The sequence below is a fragment of the Acinonyx jubatus genome, chromosome A3, assembly GCF_027475565.1.
Source record: "Acinonyx jubatus isolate Ajub_Pintada_27869175 chromosome A3, VMU_Ajub_asm_v1.0, whole genome shotgun sequence".
NCBI lineage: Eukaryota > Metazoa > Chordata > Mammalia > Carnivora > Felidae > Acinonyx > Acinonyx jubatus.
The window spans coordinates 66,627,482-66,644,972 of NC_069388.1; the positions used below are offsets into that span (position 1 = coordinate 66,627,482).

Genomic DNA, 17,491 nt, shown 5'->3' on the forward strand with positions numbered 1-17,491 from the left:
TCTCTCCTGGGCAGCATGCATCCAGTGACTGGCCAATGCAGGGTCCAGACTTGGCCTCTTTGCCTCAAGGTGGGACTGGTCAGAAGGGCCATCCCACTTTCAGAGCTCCTTCCCATCCACTCTTTCAGACTCACTCCCCTTCCCAGCCAACCCCAATTGCCAAGTCACCAATACACTCTGTGTCAGAAATCAGCACCAGGGGACAGTTTACAGATAAGCAAATAGCACTCACATAAACTCAGTCACCTTGAAGAGGGATAATGCCACATTATCAGGTCCTCCTTAATTGTTCCTAGGGCCTCTGGAATACTCAAGGGTGGGGCTTGACACCCTCTGACTTTTTTCTTCTGAGTTTAATAACACAGATGACCTTGGTAGGAGCCCGTTTGTCTACTCACTGGCTTGTTAATGAACCCTCAAATAAAGTTAGCTGGAGAATTTCAGTCTGGAGGGTTGTGTCCTCCTTCAGTGAAACACAAGATTTAGAAATCCTTGCTTATAAAAACTTATCAATTGGGATACATTTGCATTTTCAAAAGATTCTTTGTTCTACAAAATAATTCCGTGGAAGGTACCTTTAAATAGCAAACTCCCTAGGTGAAGGGAAAATAGAGTTCAATTGACATACTCTCTCCTTTTAAAGATAGGTATTGCATGAAGCCAATTAGGACTGTAGGTTCCCCACCTCCCCTTGGTTTTTAAGAGCTTGGATTGCATAAGGGTTTCCAGGGCAGGACCACTTTCTGAAGCACACAGGCTGAGCAGGGCCAGAGGAAGATGAGAGCCAGGGAAAATGTCCTGCAGCAGTCTGGACTCCCCAAAGACTGGGTGGAGTTCTAGGTCATCTTGTCAGACAGAGCCTTTACCTATCCTTCTGCCCAGCACAGCAGAAGTGAAATATTTTTATTCACTTCCCCCTAATTGTTTAGAAAAGCCATCTATATTATCGATTTAAGAAAGCTACAAACATCCATCCGTCTTTCACAGACAATTAGTTTATTGCTAGAGCTATACACCCTGAATTTTAAAATGCTATAAAATCAGAAGGAGGGAAAAAAGACAGAAATCAGAGACACTCAAAGCCTTTTTGCCTAATGAACTCATTGAAATGGGAGAGGGAAGCATTGCTTTATTTAAAAAGAATATTAATGTTTTTGTATTTTTTACATAAGAACTTGTTCTAAATAGAATAGAGACTTAAGAATTTCTGTGTTGTTTTCAAAGCTGCTCAATAATTATAATAACCCTGCTTTCATCTTGGAATGAAATAAAAATGGCTTTCCCCATTCCAAATGATTTTAAATCATTGCATTTTCAAATGCATTGATCTACTTGGTAACTTCATTACTGGGTATGTCTTCATTTATTGGCCTCTTGTCTTCAGCATTTACCTAGAGGGAGCTGAGATGTCAATGTTACCTGAAATACTAAGTCAGCATAGATGGACATGCAATTTGTTCAGTTTTACATCAGAAAATTTGAAATGTTTCTGAAAAGTACATCCAGGGGCGCCTGGGTGTCTCAGCCGGTTAAGCATTGGACTTTGGCTCAGGTCATGATCTCACAGTTGGTGAGTTTGAGCCCCAAGTCAGGCTCTGCACTGACAGCTCAGAGCCCACTTCAGATTCTCTGTCTCCCTCTCTCTCTGCCCCTCCCCTGCTTGTGTGCACTCTCTCTCTCTCTCTTTCTGTCTTAAAAATAAATAAACATTAAAAAAAAGCCATCCAGGTGGTTTTCATTGTTTGGCTACTCCTTTAAACACTGTTTTAGACTCAAGTACTCAGGGTGAAAAGGCTCCTCACTTGATAGATGAAGAATCTTAAGAAAACTGAAATGATTTCCCTGAAACCACGTGGCAATTCAGTGGCAAATCTGGACTAGAACATAGGTCGCTTCGTTCCTGTGCTGTGTCCTTCACCAAACAAAGCACATCAGTGCTGTTTCTTTGGGGGTTTGTTGATACACTCTGCTACACAATCCTCTGGTTCTCTGGTGAAAACCTAACCTTCTGATAGAACCATCAGTTTCTTGAGGGATGTGCTCACAGTCTTAAACTTCAAAGATGCTGCTCAAATTCTTGTTCCTCCATGGGACTACCTGAGTGGGTTTTCTTTCTTTCCCCTGTCCTCCTCAGCAAGAATGACTACTCAGTTTTTTTTTTTTCTTGTACTGTTATTTGAGAGTTTACCAGGTACCCTGTATGAATGTTTCCTCTGTTCCACCATTGAACACCCAGTCTCTGGTGGACTCTACCTTCATACTGTCTCTTGCTTCCAGCCTTTATTTCTTTCTCACTGCCACTTTTCTCGGGCATTCTTTTCTCCACCAGACTGTTCCATAGTGCTTGAGTTGGTTTCCTCTGAGCCTATCCTGGCTTTCCCCTAACTGGGCCAGATTAATCTTCCTGATAACTCCCACCATGTTACTCTTCTTTCACTTAATCTTCTATGCCTCCCCTTTGCCTGTCCATTATCTACAAATGTCTCAGCCCTGCATTCAGGCCCTGCAAATAAAGCCTCAAACTTCATTTGCCACCCACTATTCCTCTCACATAACCCATACACTAAACTTGTGCAGTTCAATCAGGCAGCCACCAGCCACAAGTGGCCATTGAGTGCTTGAAATACAGTTCGAATCAAGATGCACTGTACATGTACCATATACACCAGATGTTGAAGACTTGGCAAGAAGAAGGAATATAAAGTATCTCCTTAATAGCTTTTATGCTGATTAAATATTGAAATGATAATATTTTGTACACTTGCATTAAATGAAACATTTTGTTAAAATTGTGCCATTTAAAAACTTTTTAAGTGTGGCTATTAGAGAATGAAAACTACACATGTGACTGGCATTATATTTTTACTGGACAGTGCCATCTGGATAAATCAGACTACTGTACTTCCTGAACTTGCCCCACCCTTTTCTGTCTTCATTCACACTTTCACATTCAGACACCATCTGGCACATATACCCTTCTCTGCAGGTCAAATTCTACCCTTGGTTAAAGTTCTCTTTCAGGTGCTATATACTTTATAGAACATGCCTTCATCACCAATTGCATATACCTTCTCTTTAGAAGCAGCACAGTGGGACAGTGAAGAGTACAGACTCTGGAGCCAGAATGCCTGGGTTCAAATCATAGCTTCATTCCACATCTATAAAATAATGACACTAACTACCCCAGAGATTTTTGAGACTGAATAAGGTAGTGTTTATACAATTATAATACAGCATCTAGCACAAGATAAGAGCACAGTAAGTACTTATAATTCACTTAATGTGAAAGATTCAAACTACCCGTGTTGCTTCTAGTGACAACTTTAACTTCCTTGTCAAGGGTAGAGGATTAGTGGGGGTGGGGTAGGGTGGGTTCAGTACTTTGAAATGGACTCTTCTATTTGTCATGGGTCACACTTTATAAAATATCTGTGACTTGTCCCTGACTCTTGACTCTCTGCTGATTATAGATAAGACACCTGAGAGGGATGGTAGGTATTCCTACATGGTACCTTTCTTTTGGGCTCAGGTATCTCTTACAGGTGTCACCTGATAGCCCTTTAAAAAAAATGATAACAACCTTCCATTAAATATTGCAACTCTAGGGATCCCTGAATGGCTCAGTCGGTTGAGGGTCCAACTTCGGCTTAGGTCATGATCTCACAGTTCATGGGTTCGAGCCCTGCATTGGGCTCTGTGCTGACAGCTTGTTCTGAGCCTGGAACCTGCTTTGGATTCTGTGTCTCCTTCTCTCTTTGCCCCTCCCCCGCTCACACTCTGTCTCTCTCTGTCTCTCACAAATAAATGTTTAAATATATATATATATATATATATATATATATATATATATATATATATATATATAGCAACTCTAGAGAGCCACCCTGCAGAGTTCTCATTTGCTCATTCAGTTGGAACCCTCCCATTGGAAAGTGCAACTTGAGAGACTCTCCTCCAAGACAGACTTTCCAGAACACCTAAGAAGCTGTGAGGAATTTATGAATTATACTGTGAACCAAGATTTTCAAGAAGATTCCCTAGATAATGGATTTTCCAAGTCATTTGTGCAACAACTAAATTAAAAATATAAAGCCTCAGAGGAAAATGGTAAACACATCTAAGCCCTTACTCAAAACCCATTTAAAGTTTTCTAAAGACACAAGCAAAATAACCCAATCTTTACCCCCTAAACTGAATTCTTCTAGCAATAACATAACATGACAAGACTAACTCTGATAAATAAAACTACATGTTGAATTCTCCCCAGGGAATGTCTGCACTATCTGTAATGATTTCTCAAAAGTATTTTTTAGAAGCAGAGAATATTATGTTGTCAGGACAGTGACAATGCAGATATGCTTCAGGAAACTCTTCCATTACAAGCTCCTGTTCTAGACACTTAAAAACCTTTTTTTAAATGTTTATAATTTATTTTTGAGAGAGAATGTGAGAGAGAGCATGCCCGAGCATGTACGAGTGGGGGAGAGGCAGAGAGAGACAGGGACACACAGAATCGGAAGCAGGCTCCAGGCGCTGAGCTGTCAGCACAGAACCTGATGTGGGGCTTGAACCCCCAAACCGTGAGATCATGACCTGAGCCAAAGTTGGCCCTTAGCTGACTGAGCCACCCAGGCAACCCCAAAACTCTTTTTTTTTAAATGAGCCCATAAAAGCTGGTTGCAACTAAAATACTACATACTTCTAATTAATCTAAGGATGGATTTGAAGTGCCTGAAATTACTGGCATGTGTGCCTTCAATTTTCGCTAACTCTTCAGCTCTCTGGTGGACACCAATTTGTGTGGTTGCCTGGCTCAAAACTGCCCCCCACCTTTTTGAAATGTTTATTTATTTTTGAGAGCTCAAGCAGGGGAGGGGCAGAGAGAGAGGGGGACAGAGGAGCTGAAGTGGGCTCTGCACTGACAGCAGCGAACTCATGAATTGTGAGATCATGACCTGAGCCGAAGTTGGATGCTCAACTGACGGAACCACTCAGGTGTCCCCACAGTGTCCCTTCTTTAGAGTCACCTCCTGGCTGGTTGCCTCTGGGTGGAGTGTCTCATTGACTGTGTCCCTATGCTCTTGCCTTAGGGGTGGGGCCTGAGGCAATCAGATTCTCTTTCTTAGGAATTTAACACTTGTCATAGGCAGGACTCCATGGAGCTGATTCACTGTAAAGGTGGAATCTTGGGAAAAGGGAACTGACCTCTTGCTGCTAAAATGCCACATTCTCTCTGGATCTTACCCACATCCTTCTACCTCCTTGTTCTTCTATCATGATTAAATATGTCAGAGTTGATTTCTGGTGCTTACAAATGAGAAAAACCTTAATCAGAGTCCCACCTAAGATTTCCTGGGGGAAGTAATCCTGTTCCATTGGGGGTCCATAACATAGGGTGTGTGCTGATGGTCAGTGAGAGAGCTGAAGGCTCTTAATCGTGAGTCCCCAGTGGCCTAAGTTGGTGTCAAAGACCAGGACTGAGCTTTTGGAATGACCACGTTGGCCTGGCTGCCACTGTAGAGGTGGTCTTGCAGGTGGTACACTGCAAGGTGTAAAGATCTACAGCTCAAGTGATGCCTCCACTGAGGTTTCTTCATTACTCAGACTAGAAGGGATGGCTCCTTCTTCTGAACTCCTACAAGACTTTATCACCTTCTGCATTTCCCTGCAGTCATCCGAGAATTAGACCTCTCTCTCCCATGGCTGAAGACTGGGAGCTCTTGGAGGGCAGGGGCGGTGTCTACGGATTCTATAAGTTGTCCTGTACATTTCAGTATGGAGTTCCTCAATGGCAAACAGGTTTGACCTGAGGGTTTTCTGTGTGTCAGCCTGAGGCTGAGGATGGGGAATGGGGAACAGAAAAGACCCAGAATAGGCTCAGACGCTTTAGCTGGAGAGACACGACTAATCCAGTGGAATGATAGAAAACAGCCTATAATCAGGTGTTAGGTGGCATGTTTGAAAGGCAGTTCAGCCTGGCCTGACACGACTAGCCTATCAGACTCCAGGCAATAATGAGCTCTGCTATTTTGGGATTCTAACTTATTCACCTTCCAAGTTGAGAAGAGCTAGTGGGTCATTTTCTCTAATTAACACCTCCCAGGAAGAAAACTATTCCATCAGGCCTGCCCCTTGGATGATAGGTAGTTTCTGTTCAACCTCATGCATCAGCTGTGGGTTTGTAGTCTTCTCTGTAGCATCAGATTGTTACAATCATACTTTGTAGTTATGTGGAACCTTTATTTCCCAGTACTTTTGGCTCTGCCATCTTGTGTATCTTCACCACAGTCAGCCCCACTCAGTCATGTCCCTTTTATAGACAGCACAGATATTTTATCACTAGCATAAACCCACAGTGCAAATTAGGGAAAGGGGACCTTGTGCTAGAACTCAGGTCGGCCCAGTCTTTGTCCTGTTGATCAATTCACATAGTTTGAGGGCTGGCTGTGTTGGACCCTACCTTGTCATACCAGAGCAGCCACTACCCCTGTGGGCTCAGGAATGCTGTCTGCTCTTGCTCATGAGGTAGAATTAGGAACCCAAGAGTCACCTGATTTCATCAGAGTCAAGGAGAAATGTAACGGCAGCAGGGGAAAACAAAACAAACCCTTCATTCTGAAAGTTGAGTGTTACTTATAAATTGGACTTTTCTGAGTTTGGCTCAAGTGGCATTAAAGAGCTGTGGTTCATGACCACACAGAGGGCAGCTGTGTGTGGTTTGCTGGCTGGGAGGGGGTGTCATCTCCCTGTGCGGCAGAAGGTAGGAGTAAATGAGGACCATGTAGAGAAGCTGCTAGAAGCTACCCACTAAGTCAGAAAGCCCACCTGTCTGGTGGGTGGGATTATTTTAATTCCCCTCTTAAAAAATAGCTGGTGAGAAATTTGCTAAAATCTGCATTAAATATGATTTTTTGCACACCAAAGGGGAGCTTCCAGAACAGAATACATATGTTCCCATGGAGCCAGCCCCTTTGGGTCTGGAAGTGAGCAGCAGGGTCCCTCTCTAGCACCATGACTCACAGGGCTTTAAAATCCCATCTGTAAGATCACAGTTATACATGGCCAAGACACCGTCTGGTGCAGCTACAATGAGAGATTACATTTTGGAAAAAAAAGCTTTTGTACCTCAGTTCAAGACATGGAAAATAAGCCAAACTGAGAGGCTTGGGAAGAAGATAGAGGGGGTGAAGGAGAAGAAATGGAGCCCTAAATTAATCGGACTTACTGCTTTTGAAATTAAAAAAAAAAATAAGGCAGAAAAAAACCTCAAGGAATTATTGCTTTCCAAGGGGGGAGCTGGGTATGATGCCAGAGGAATTGGTGTGTGAACCTTTTTGGCTCTACATTTCCACTGAGATTTTGGGAACTCTGTTGCTTGCTTTTTTCGTGTCTTGCTAGGGGCCATCATTCACTGTCCCCAGAAGGATGATTTTTAAACTAATAAAATCTGGTCTTTGCAAAGCTTCCCCCAAGGAGTCTGTTTACAGGCACAGCCAGGTTTAAGAATTGCTTGCAGGTATAGCTGGGAATGCTGAGTCAGAACTGAGGTTCAAGATCAACCTCTATCTTGGGCCTTTGCTTTGGTTGGGTGTGTGGGAGAAGTGGAGTTGGGAGGTAGGACAAGAGCTTTATGAATTCTGAGACTGATTGATTGATTGATTGGTTTATTGTCATCTGGCCCATCTGCAGGGAAGCTGAGGGCAGGGCCAAGCTGTTGTACCTTCAAGAACTTGGTAGGCTTCTCTATGTCCTGTGAACTCTTACCTTGTGCCCTGGACTGGGAACCCATGGGTCTCACTCCAGGCTCTCTGGGTGGTGGTCTCTCTCTTTGGTTTGTTTTAATGGATCCTGGGCTAAGGATGGATTTTTCTCTAATGAGTGAGTTAAAACAAACAAATAACAAAAACTAAAACAATTTGGATGGGACATACCAATATGGGTAAGCTTCCATTCTGGCTTCTCTGAAGCTGATATGTGTACTATGCCCGTTCAAAGGATAGACTGGGGGTCTGCAAAATCTGTAGCATAGATGCCGATTTAACACAACTCCCTCCGCTACCCATAGCACCTCCTCACCTCCCCATCCTCTAGGATGGAGATTTTTCAAATGACATTTAGATGCGGTACATCCCAACTAATACACATTTTTTTTTTTTTTTTTTTGCATTGGTTCATTGTTCCTATTCAGCTGTCTGCTCAGTTTGATATCATAGTAGTTCAAGAAACACTTTGACCATAATACCCATGAAATTTGGGGATTCCCCAGTTGAATAAGACCTCTTCAAGTGGTTCTCACTTTAGCACAGTGATTCAAAACCAAGGGTGGGGGGTGGATTTTGCTCCCATAGGAGCATTTGGCAAATGTCTAGAGTCATTTTTGGTGGTCATAATTTGGGAGGGCAGTGCTACTGGCATCTAGTGGGTGGAGGCCAGGGCTGCTGCTAAGCATCCCGTAGGGTACACGACAGCCCTCCACAACATGTAATTATTTCGCCCCAGATGTCAAGTGTGCTGTGGTTGAGATATCTGCTCTGGCCGAAGAGGTTTATTTTGAATAAATGGTTACCTTATGGCAGGGTGTATGCAAAAATATAGGTCAGTACAGCGTATCAAATGATGTGTGTATGGGAGTGGGAGACGCTGGGGAGAGCTTCATGGGGAAGTGACTCCAAGTCATGATTTTTATTGAATGCCTTTGTAATCAGCTGTCCAAGAATGATTCTGGTGGGAAATCTATCAGTCAAGAATTATACACTGGGATTTTTTTTTTCTTTTTGCACAACCCTCTAGGTAATGTAAGTATTTCTGATGACTTGTATGTGTTCCCTTAAAAAAAAAATTTCCCCTAAAGCCTGGGAGCAGCTTCAACAAGGAAGGATCCATTCAACTTTATTCTTTTCTACCCAGCCAGGAATCTGAATCTATTCTAATCTGTGTTTCTTCCACCAAGACTCTTCTTCTTATCTCTCCTTAAAGGTTCAGCCCCATAACCATTTGCCCATGGTACCTTCCCTTACACATTTCAGTCCTTAGTAATTGCTCTGCGTCCTGAATTCCTAGACCCTTGTTGCCTCTTTCCCTGCCCACACTGGTCTCTTGCATGTGTTTCTACCTAGATTGTGGGTTTCTCAAGGACTGGGGCCATGCCCTCCTCCTGTTAATTCCTCTGCATCATTGAACACTGTCCTGGACCCTGATTTTCACTGAAGGTGGGAGAGGGAGAAGGACATTCAGGAACAATGTCAGGAGACTAATATCTTCCTGTAACACTGGATTGATAGATACAGCACATTTTATCTTTTCAAAGTCTCTGGCCTGTGTCTTATAATAAAGCTTAAAGTTTAATCTCTGTTCAGTAGGCACAACATGCAAAAAATAAATTCCCATTATTATTATTAGCATTTTCTTACTAACAGATTTTTTAGAAGCTGTTTCCATATCAAGAAGATCAACCTTTCTGTTGTCATAGAGACAAAGATCTTTATATAACCATGGGCAAGGTGAGAATTTTTTTCCCCCTCTTCTTCCACTTGTCTGGAACTAATAAGACAAGGAAAAGGAAATGTTTTAAATCAATTTTTTTCTTTTACCTTTTTCCCCTCAGTTAAAATGAGTGAGCATGTGGGAGGCTATTTTTTGTATCACATTTTAGTTTTTAAATACCTCAGTTTTTAATAAAACATGGAAAGTATAGAAAGATATGAATGATGGAACTGTGCCATTTTCAAAATGTGCAAACAGTGGGCTTGTCAATGACAAACAATTACACTCCATGTTCCTTTTTTTCCCCCTTGTTGAAACCAAATAGTGGACTTTACATGAAATCTTACAAGGCAGGACTACCAAGGCCTGGAATTATTAAAATGTAAATTAGCATCTACTGAGGGGCCAATGATGAAGTCTAAAATGCTGTGCTGTACTTGTCTCCTCCAACCCCCAGAAACATGAGTGCTCCCCTTCTTTCTTCAGAGCCAGACCCTGTGCATGACTTCATGCAAGACCACATCTCTCTGGGTGCCTTATTTCATAATTTCAGCTCTCTCCTCTTTATGAACTCCTGATAATTTGTTATCCATAGCATTTTTTTTCTATCTTGTGATTAGTGTTTACCATTTCATTCATTCATCATCAAGAGGATTTCAGTATGATGCTGTTCACTTTTCCTGTCTTCTGCCTCAATGTTAAGTTACACCTTTATCCATTTGTCTTCTTCCCTAGGACTCAGAAGTATCCCTCTCCCTAGGATTAACCCTTCTTCTATGATCTGAGACTGACACTGTCCTCCCACCCTCACTGAGACCTTACTTCACCAAATATCATTCTTCCCCCTCCCTTATGTCTTCAGTCTGTCCTTCTCCATGGATTCCTTCCCTTATTCCTCTTTGAAGACAAAAACAAAACTTTTTCTCAATCCTGTATATTTTCCATATGTAGCAGAGTTTGGGGCTTTAATTTGATCATAGGTGCCTTTTGCAATAAATAGGTATTTTGTGTATGTATGTGTGTGAGGAGGCATATGGAGAGGGGAAGTATATGGCACAGGAAGTTTAAAATACACTTTTGCTTTCTACAAGATTATATCCTTCATGGAGAGCAATATCTTGGTTCTCAAATGTTTGCATGCACCAGACCACTTGGGGATCTTGTTAAAACACCAGCTGTTGCACTACATCCTCACAGCTTCTGATGCAGTAGATTGGGGATGGTGCCCAAGAGTATGCATGTCTAATATCCCAGGTGATGCTAACGCTGCTGGCCTAGGACCACACTTTGAGTAACATGCCTTAAAGTGACTATCTTCCTATCCCTTCTTATGTATTTCTCTTGGCACATGGATGTTGAGGTCACCTTATTGTGCCCATAGGGTTCTCACCTAAAGGAGGAGGTCATCTCTCAATTAACTGATTCTCAGGAAGCCTTACCTTGTGAGGGTCAGCATACTTGCCAACCTTACATGTCTAAATGTCTAGAAGATGCTCTTGGTGTGGATGCCAAGATAGTGCATGTGAAGGGAGGAAGTTGAGGATTCTCCAGAATCCCTCAGGGATGGCCAAAGGTGTCAGAGCCTGGACGACTAGCTCCTTTTTGGGAGTGGGACTAGCCAGCTTCAGCATGCTAGCATTTCTTCTATTGTGCTTGCCTCCCACCTCTACCCCCAAACCCCTAAAATCTTTTTGAGGGGTTCTAGGCTTCTCTAAACTGTGCTATGGGGCAGTGGGAGAATTTGTTTTGTTTTGTACTTTCCACTTCAGCTTTCTCCAGGGAAGAGGTAGTCTCCTGAGGCCAACATGGTTTGGCAGCAGGAATTGTTGAGAGAGCTCAGTGAAGAGCTGAATCTGAGAGGACCTGGGAATGTATATATGTATGTATGTGTATGTGTGTACATTTACATGTATGTGATGTATGTGTGTGTGTGTGTGTGTGTGTGTGTGTATTTAGGAAAAGGTAATTTCCTAAATACAAAGACAAGCAAATATAAAAACACAATTAACAGATGAAGTCCTGTCTTTGCTACTCAATAGCAAAAGGGGACCATGGCCAAGTTATTCCATGTCTTTAGATCTCAGTTTTTTGAAATCTCTATGATAAGTACTGAGCGAGTGAGAAAGGCTGTTAGTGGCACCATCATTCATAAGAGCAAGAAGGGAGGTTTGTCAGGGAAGGACAAGGGCTGGGACTAGGAAGGCAGCTTCCATGAATCTGTTGATTGATTGAAACAAATTCTTTCAGCATGGTCCTCACCTTCAGGGAATTGAGCTGACAAGATAATTAATGGAAACTAATTAATATAAACCCCTCAGCCTTTAAACTGTATCTCTCAGCTGCAAACATTCCCTGTAGGCCACTAACTCTTTCAGGGGAGAGGCTCAGCCCCTCAGAAGGGAGGGGGGGATCCCTGACAGACTGTTTCAGCCCATGGAAGTGGGGAGGGGGGTTGCCTCTTTCTTCCCCAAGAATGAGATTCCATCACTGCCAATGGTTAGGACATAACCAAAACCTACTTTTATAGTATTCTTCTTTCCTTTTTTTCTTTTAACAACTTTATTGAGATATAATTTATATACTATAATATTCACCCATTTAAAGTATACAGTGCAATGGTTTTTAGTATGTCTAGGGAGGAGTTGTGCAATCATCACCACAATCTAATTTTAAATAATTTTTGTTACCCCCAGAAGCCACAGCCATTAGCAGTCACTGGGCCTTCACCCCTACCTGGCAGCTGTTAATCTGCTTTCTGTTGGTCTGGACATTTCATATAATAGAATCATATAATGTGTGGTACTTTTTCTAAATCGAAGAAAGGAGACAGGGGACACTCTGATAGACTAGTACAGAAGGCCCCTCCTCTCTTCACCCCATCACTTCAGCGAACCTCTTCCTGCCCCTACTTGCTGATGTATGCAGTTCTTTTAACCTGCTTTGTAACCCGCTCTGTAAACGTGGAGGGTTGGGTGGCGTGTGGGAGGCGTGACGTAAGGCACACCTTGATCAGACGAGAAGATTGAAATGCAAGTACGTCTGAGAAAGGGTAGGGCCGTGACTCGTGTGCCTACTAAGCGGTACACTAGGGAGGCGGCAGGCGAACCAGCAATCCCAGTCGAGTGACCAGGTCACCCCTTGCCGTAGGGCCTGACCACCCCATTCCTAGTGGAGCACAGGGTGTCAGAGGTCACAGTAACCTTCACCGACCTGGCTAGCACAAAGGTCAAGGCCACTTTCCACTTCCAAGCAGTGGCAGGGAGCAGGCCTTCCCTTGTGGCTTCTGGGCAATTCCACGCCCCTTGCCGCAGCCCCAGTGGGGGAAATCACGGCCCTGGGGCCGCCAGGGGCTGCAGGGGGTGCCAGCAGGAGGGGCCCTAACCCAAGGCGCGGCTTGGCACGGGATGGCAGAGACAGTCCCCAAGCTTTGCATTCTCATCACTCTAAAAGGTGGTGGAGTTTGACAGGGAGCAGCCTTTTTTTCCAAGCTTCCAGGTTAAAGGAGCCAAAGAGTAGGGAAGCAGAGTGGCCCGGAGCGAGGAGCGAGCGAGGGTCCCGTAGCGGGGCGCCGCGTACTCACAGTAGGGTGAGGCCGGCCCGTGGGCCGGGGCAGCGCAGGGCGCCGTCTGGCGGGCAGCTGCAGGGCTCGGGGCAGTGCGCCCGGGGAAGCGCCCGCGGCGACAGCAGCAGCGGCAGCAACAGCGGCGCCAGCAGAGGCCGCAGCGCGTGGAACCGCCGCCCCATGGCCGGCGGAGCCTGAGCGCGGGCTGTTGCGGCTGGGCGGGTGCCCTGACCAGCCCCGGAGTGCCGCCCGCGCCCCTCTCCCCGCCCCTTGGCCTGCCCTCCCCCTTCTCCCGTGCCCGCCCGCCCTCCACTGCTGAGACTGTGCTCTGCCTCAACCTGGGGGTAGTGGCCTGCGACCCCATCCGCTCCTTTCCCTGCTGCTTTCCCTGCTCGGCCTTGTCCTCTACATCTGCGAATGGCCCAATTATAGGAAGTAGTGTGGTAATGGTGACTGCTTTGGACGAGGGGTAGGGAGCTCTGAGTCCTCACCCTGACTCTGCTGTAACGGAGTGTGAAGTTGGGTGAATGTTGTCACTTCCAGGAACCTCTCTTATTTCATCTGTGAAAGGGGCAGATGGATACTTTGCTCTGCCCAGATGCTTCTTCCTTCTCAGCCCCAAATTGTTTTCCCTTCTCCCCCACCAGCTCTCTCCACACAAGTAATTTCTGACCTCTCAACTTACCAAGCAATTTCTTTGTATTTTTCTTGGTAGTAAGCACTTTCTTCCTTATAGTTATTTGAGCCCGTTCTATATCTATATATCCACTATAGATTGTGACATCCTAGAGAACAAAATCCAGTTCAGATTTATTTGTCTGTTCCTGGCTTCTACATGTTAAGTCTCTAATGAAGATTTGTTGAATGAATGAAAATGCTATGATAATGTACAGTGACTGCCCCATGGAGAGGCCCCTTACAGGGTAGACCCTGTGACAGGTGCCCTCCCTCAAGTCATGTCTAAGCTTCACAACAAACTAGCAGGGTGTTTGCAACCAGAAAAATGATGTTATGCGACTTCCCCAAAGTCACACAGTTATTAAGTAGTGGCAACTTGTTTGAACTGAGGTCTATCACCCACTTTCTTTTACCAGTGCAAAAAATTACTGTATGATCTGCATACCAAGGATTTAGAAAGGAGACAATTTTACGGTTAACTATGGGAATGCATAATTTCCCTTATTTAATTTCATCATTAAAACACTCCCCCCTCCCCTGCCTCCTGCCCCCCCCCCCCCCCCCCCCCCCGTGCCCTGCCTTACAATGACTCTGTTTAGACTCTGGAAATCCTGGAAGTCTTTCTGGAAGAGGTGGACTTTGAGAGCCTGGAAAGTGTCTAAGACTCTAGAGACAGGAAAAGAAAGAACAGATATCTTCTTTCTTGTTTGAAACCAGCTCTCAAGGTCAGATGTCTCAGTCACCAGTATGCAGTCTCTTGTGAGTTTTTGGCCCAAGGAAGGTAGATTTTTAAAAATTATTATTTAAAAAAAAATTGGCTTTTTCCATGTTGTGCTAGATGGCACAAAAAACAAAGCTAATGTCTATAATACTTTCTTTTTTGGACCCCTCTCTCCAACTGCTTACTTGTTCTCTTCATACCTCTCTTTCATACTTCTGCATATGCTACCCATTTGCCTGGAATGATTTTCTCTTCCTTTTGCATATTCCATTAATGAAACCCCTGCTTGTCCTTTAAGACTTAGCTCAATGTCATTTTCACTGTAACACCTTCTTTGACACAACCTGAGTCTGTGCCCATGACACCTGATTCTATAGTCTGTAATATAACACATTGTAATGATGTAGCTTTAGTTGTCCTTCCCCCTGTCTGTTCATCTTAGTATTGCTAGAACATGTCATAGATTCTAGCACCTAGTAGGTAGGTACTCAGTCGATATCTATTGAATAATAGAATGAAAAAATGAAACCCAAGTACAGACCTATAGCCTATGTTTAGTAAATCATCTGAGAAGTGCTTAAACAGCCTTGCTTGACTTATTCTCAACCACACTGGATCAGTCTGGATAGGTATCAGGTGATTACTCATGACTACTTTGGGGTCACATCTTCTCTCCTCTTTTAATTTATCAGATATTGGTAGGGAAGTTGGAATAGCACCAGGTTTTTTCAAGCCTTTCTACCATGTAGCTTGAATTACAGGAGAGAAGGAATGAATAACTCAAGGTGCCTCAGTGGTATTTATTTTAAATCTTACATCTTATGTGGCTTTTTTTTTTTTTTACTTCAAAGCATATCTGCTATGTAAAAAGAATGGTTGCTTCCACTCACCCCTGAAGAACCATTTGATTTTGTGCTTGGGTATCGTTGGGGGCTGGGCCATCAGGACATCTGGATTTTTTTTTTTTTTTTCTATTCTGTCATTGACAGTGTGATTTGGTCTTCAGTTTCTTCATCTGAGAGGGGGTTGGAGTGCACAATCCCCAAGGCTCTTCTAGCTTTATTTATTACAAAAAATTTTTTTTAATGTTTACTTATTTTTGGGAGAGAGACAGCATGAGCGGGGGAGGGACAGGGAAAGGGAGACCCAGAATCCGAAATAGGCTCCAGGCTCTGAGCTGTCAGCACAGAGCCTGACGCGGGGCTTGAACTCCCAAACCACAAGATCATGACCTGAGCTGAAGCCGGACGCTTAACCGAATGAGCCACCCAGGCACCCCAAGTCTCTTCTAGCTTTAAAATGCCAAGGACTTTGTGGACAGCTCCTACTGTATTAGTGGTGGATGGAGTCAGATTGTGTATATTGACTTCTTATTGCTTGTCTTGGATTGGAGATAAAGGCCTGTTTATGAACAGGGGAAGTTGTTCATTTCAAAAAAAAACCTCACAACCTTAATGAGTTTTCATAAAATTTTTCTGTGATTAATTTCAGTTGGATTTTAATTATGTCAGTTCTTGTAATGTACCTATTTTAACAAAATTACATTGAATTGTTCATCGTAATCACAAAAGTTTGTTACAATGGAATTGGCCTATCCTACTCATTAATATGTGACTTATTTAGAGTAGATGTGTTAAGTTTATTTATTCTGAGAGAGAGAGAGAAAGAGAGAGAATATCCCAAGCATGGAGCCTGCTGTTAGCATGGAGCCTGTGAGATCATGAACTGAGCCAAAATCAAGAGTTGGACACTTAACTGACCAAGCCACCCAGGCACCCCAGAGTAGATATTTCTAAATCTGAAGCAATTCTGTGTACTATAACTATGCTTATAGTTACTTCTGTTATAGAACTTCAAAAAAGCATGGCCCATGAGGATTGCTATTATATTTTACTGACAAACTAGAGTTCATGGAATTCATAAGAAGTTTATCCTTAGAGCTACAGAAGTATCTGACAGCACAACTAGGAATCCTAAAAATAACTCTCCAAAATTCTGGAACAGGGCTTCTTACATTTTAGGGTGCAGAAGTATCATTTGGGAAATTTTAAAAACAAAGACTCTTGGAACATCCTCCCTAGAGAGATTCTGATTTGGTTGGAATGGAGAGGGGCCCACAGGAGTCTGTCTGCATTTTAACAAGATTCCCGCCGTGTAATTCTGATTCATAAGGTACCCAGAGCATAATTGGTGAAACGCTAAAGTAGCAATTTTAGAATTAAATTTGCCTTAGGAAGACAAAGCTCCAGAATCCTTACTGAGGACTCTGAGAGAAGCCTAAGAATTTGGTGCATTGCTAAAGAAACCTGGTGTATGTAAGCACATGCATACAAATAGTGGTAGTAGTAGAGTTTGTGTGTGTGTGTGTGTGTGTGTGTATGTGTGTGTGTGTGAACTAGTGTGTGTAACATTGCTCAACTGGTTGTAATGCTGAGGCGCTTTTTTTTTAAGTTTATTTATTTTGAGAGTGAGAGCGAGAGAGAGAGCACAAGCAGGGAAGGGGGCAGAGAAAGAGGGAGAGAGAGAGAATACCAAACAAGCTCTGAGATCAACACTGAGCCTGATGTGGGGCTTGGTCCCATGACTGTGAGATCATGAACCGAACAGAAATCAAGAGTTGGATGTGTAACTGACTGAGCCCCCCAGGCATCCCCAGATGTGTTTTTTTTAAGTAGCTATCAGTTTATTTTAATTTTTAAATTTAAATTTATTTTAATTTTGGGGGGAGGGGGTGAGCAGTTTCACAAGATTATGGATCCTGTTTTTATGCCTGACTAGATCAGAACTCAGTAACACTTGATGTCATACTAAGACATTGGAGTTGGAGGAAGTGGACAAAATAATAAAAAAAAACCTCAAGTGGAATAGGCAAGATTTTCTGGTTCTTGAACATATGTCCTGTTAGTAAGTACCATAACAGATACTTGTTCCTCTTAAAAGCAGTAGTTTTACCTTTCCCTCAGAAGAAAAGGTGAATGTAGGGCAGAGGGAAAAAAAATGTGTAAGAAAAGAAAAATACAGTTATGCCTGTGAGCTTCTCACCTTAC

The 17,491-nt window shown here is 43.3% G+C and overlaps 1 protein-coding gene across 3 annotated transcripts in view; it reads right to left on the reverse strand.

The window, feature by feature from the left end:
* Positions 1-13,272, reverse strand: part of LHCGR (luteinizing hormone/choriogonadotropin receptor) — a 121,523-nt gene extending 108,251 nt beyond the window's left edge. For all 3 annotated transcript variants that reach the window (XM_053200572.1, XM_053200571.1, XM_027072495.2), the window contains exon 1: positions 13,064-13,272. In XM_053200572.1, coding sequence (XP_053056547.1) covers positions 13,064-13,227 — 164 coding nt within the window. In that variant the 5' untranslated portion in view covers positions 13,228-13,272. The remainder of the gene's footprint in view (positions 1-13,063) is intronic.
* Positions 13,273-17,491: the final 4,219 nt, after the last annotated feature.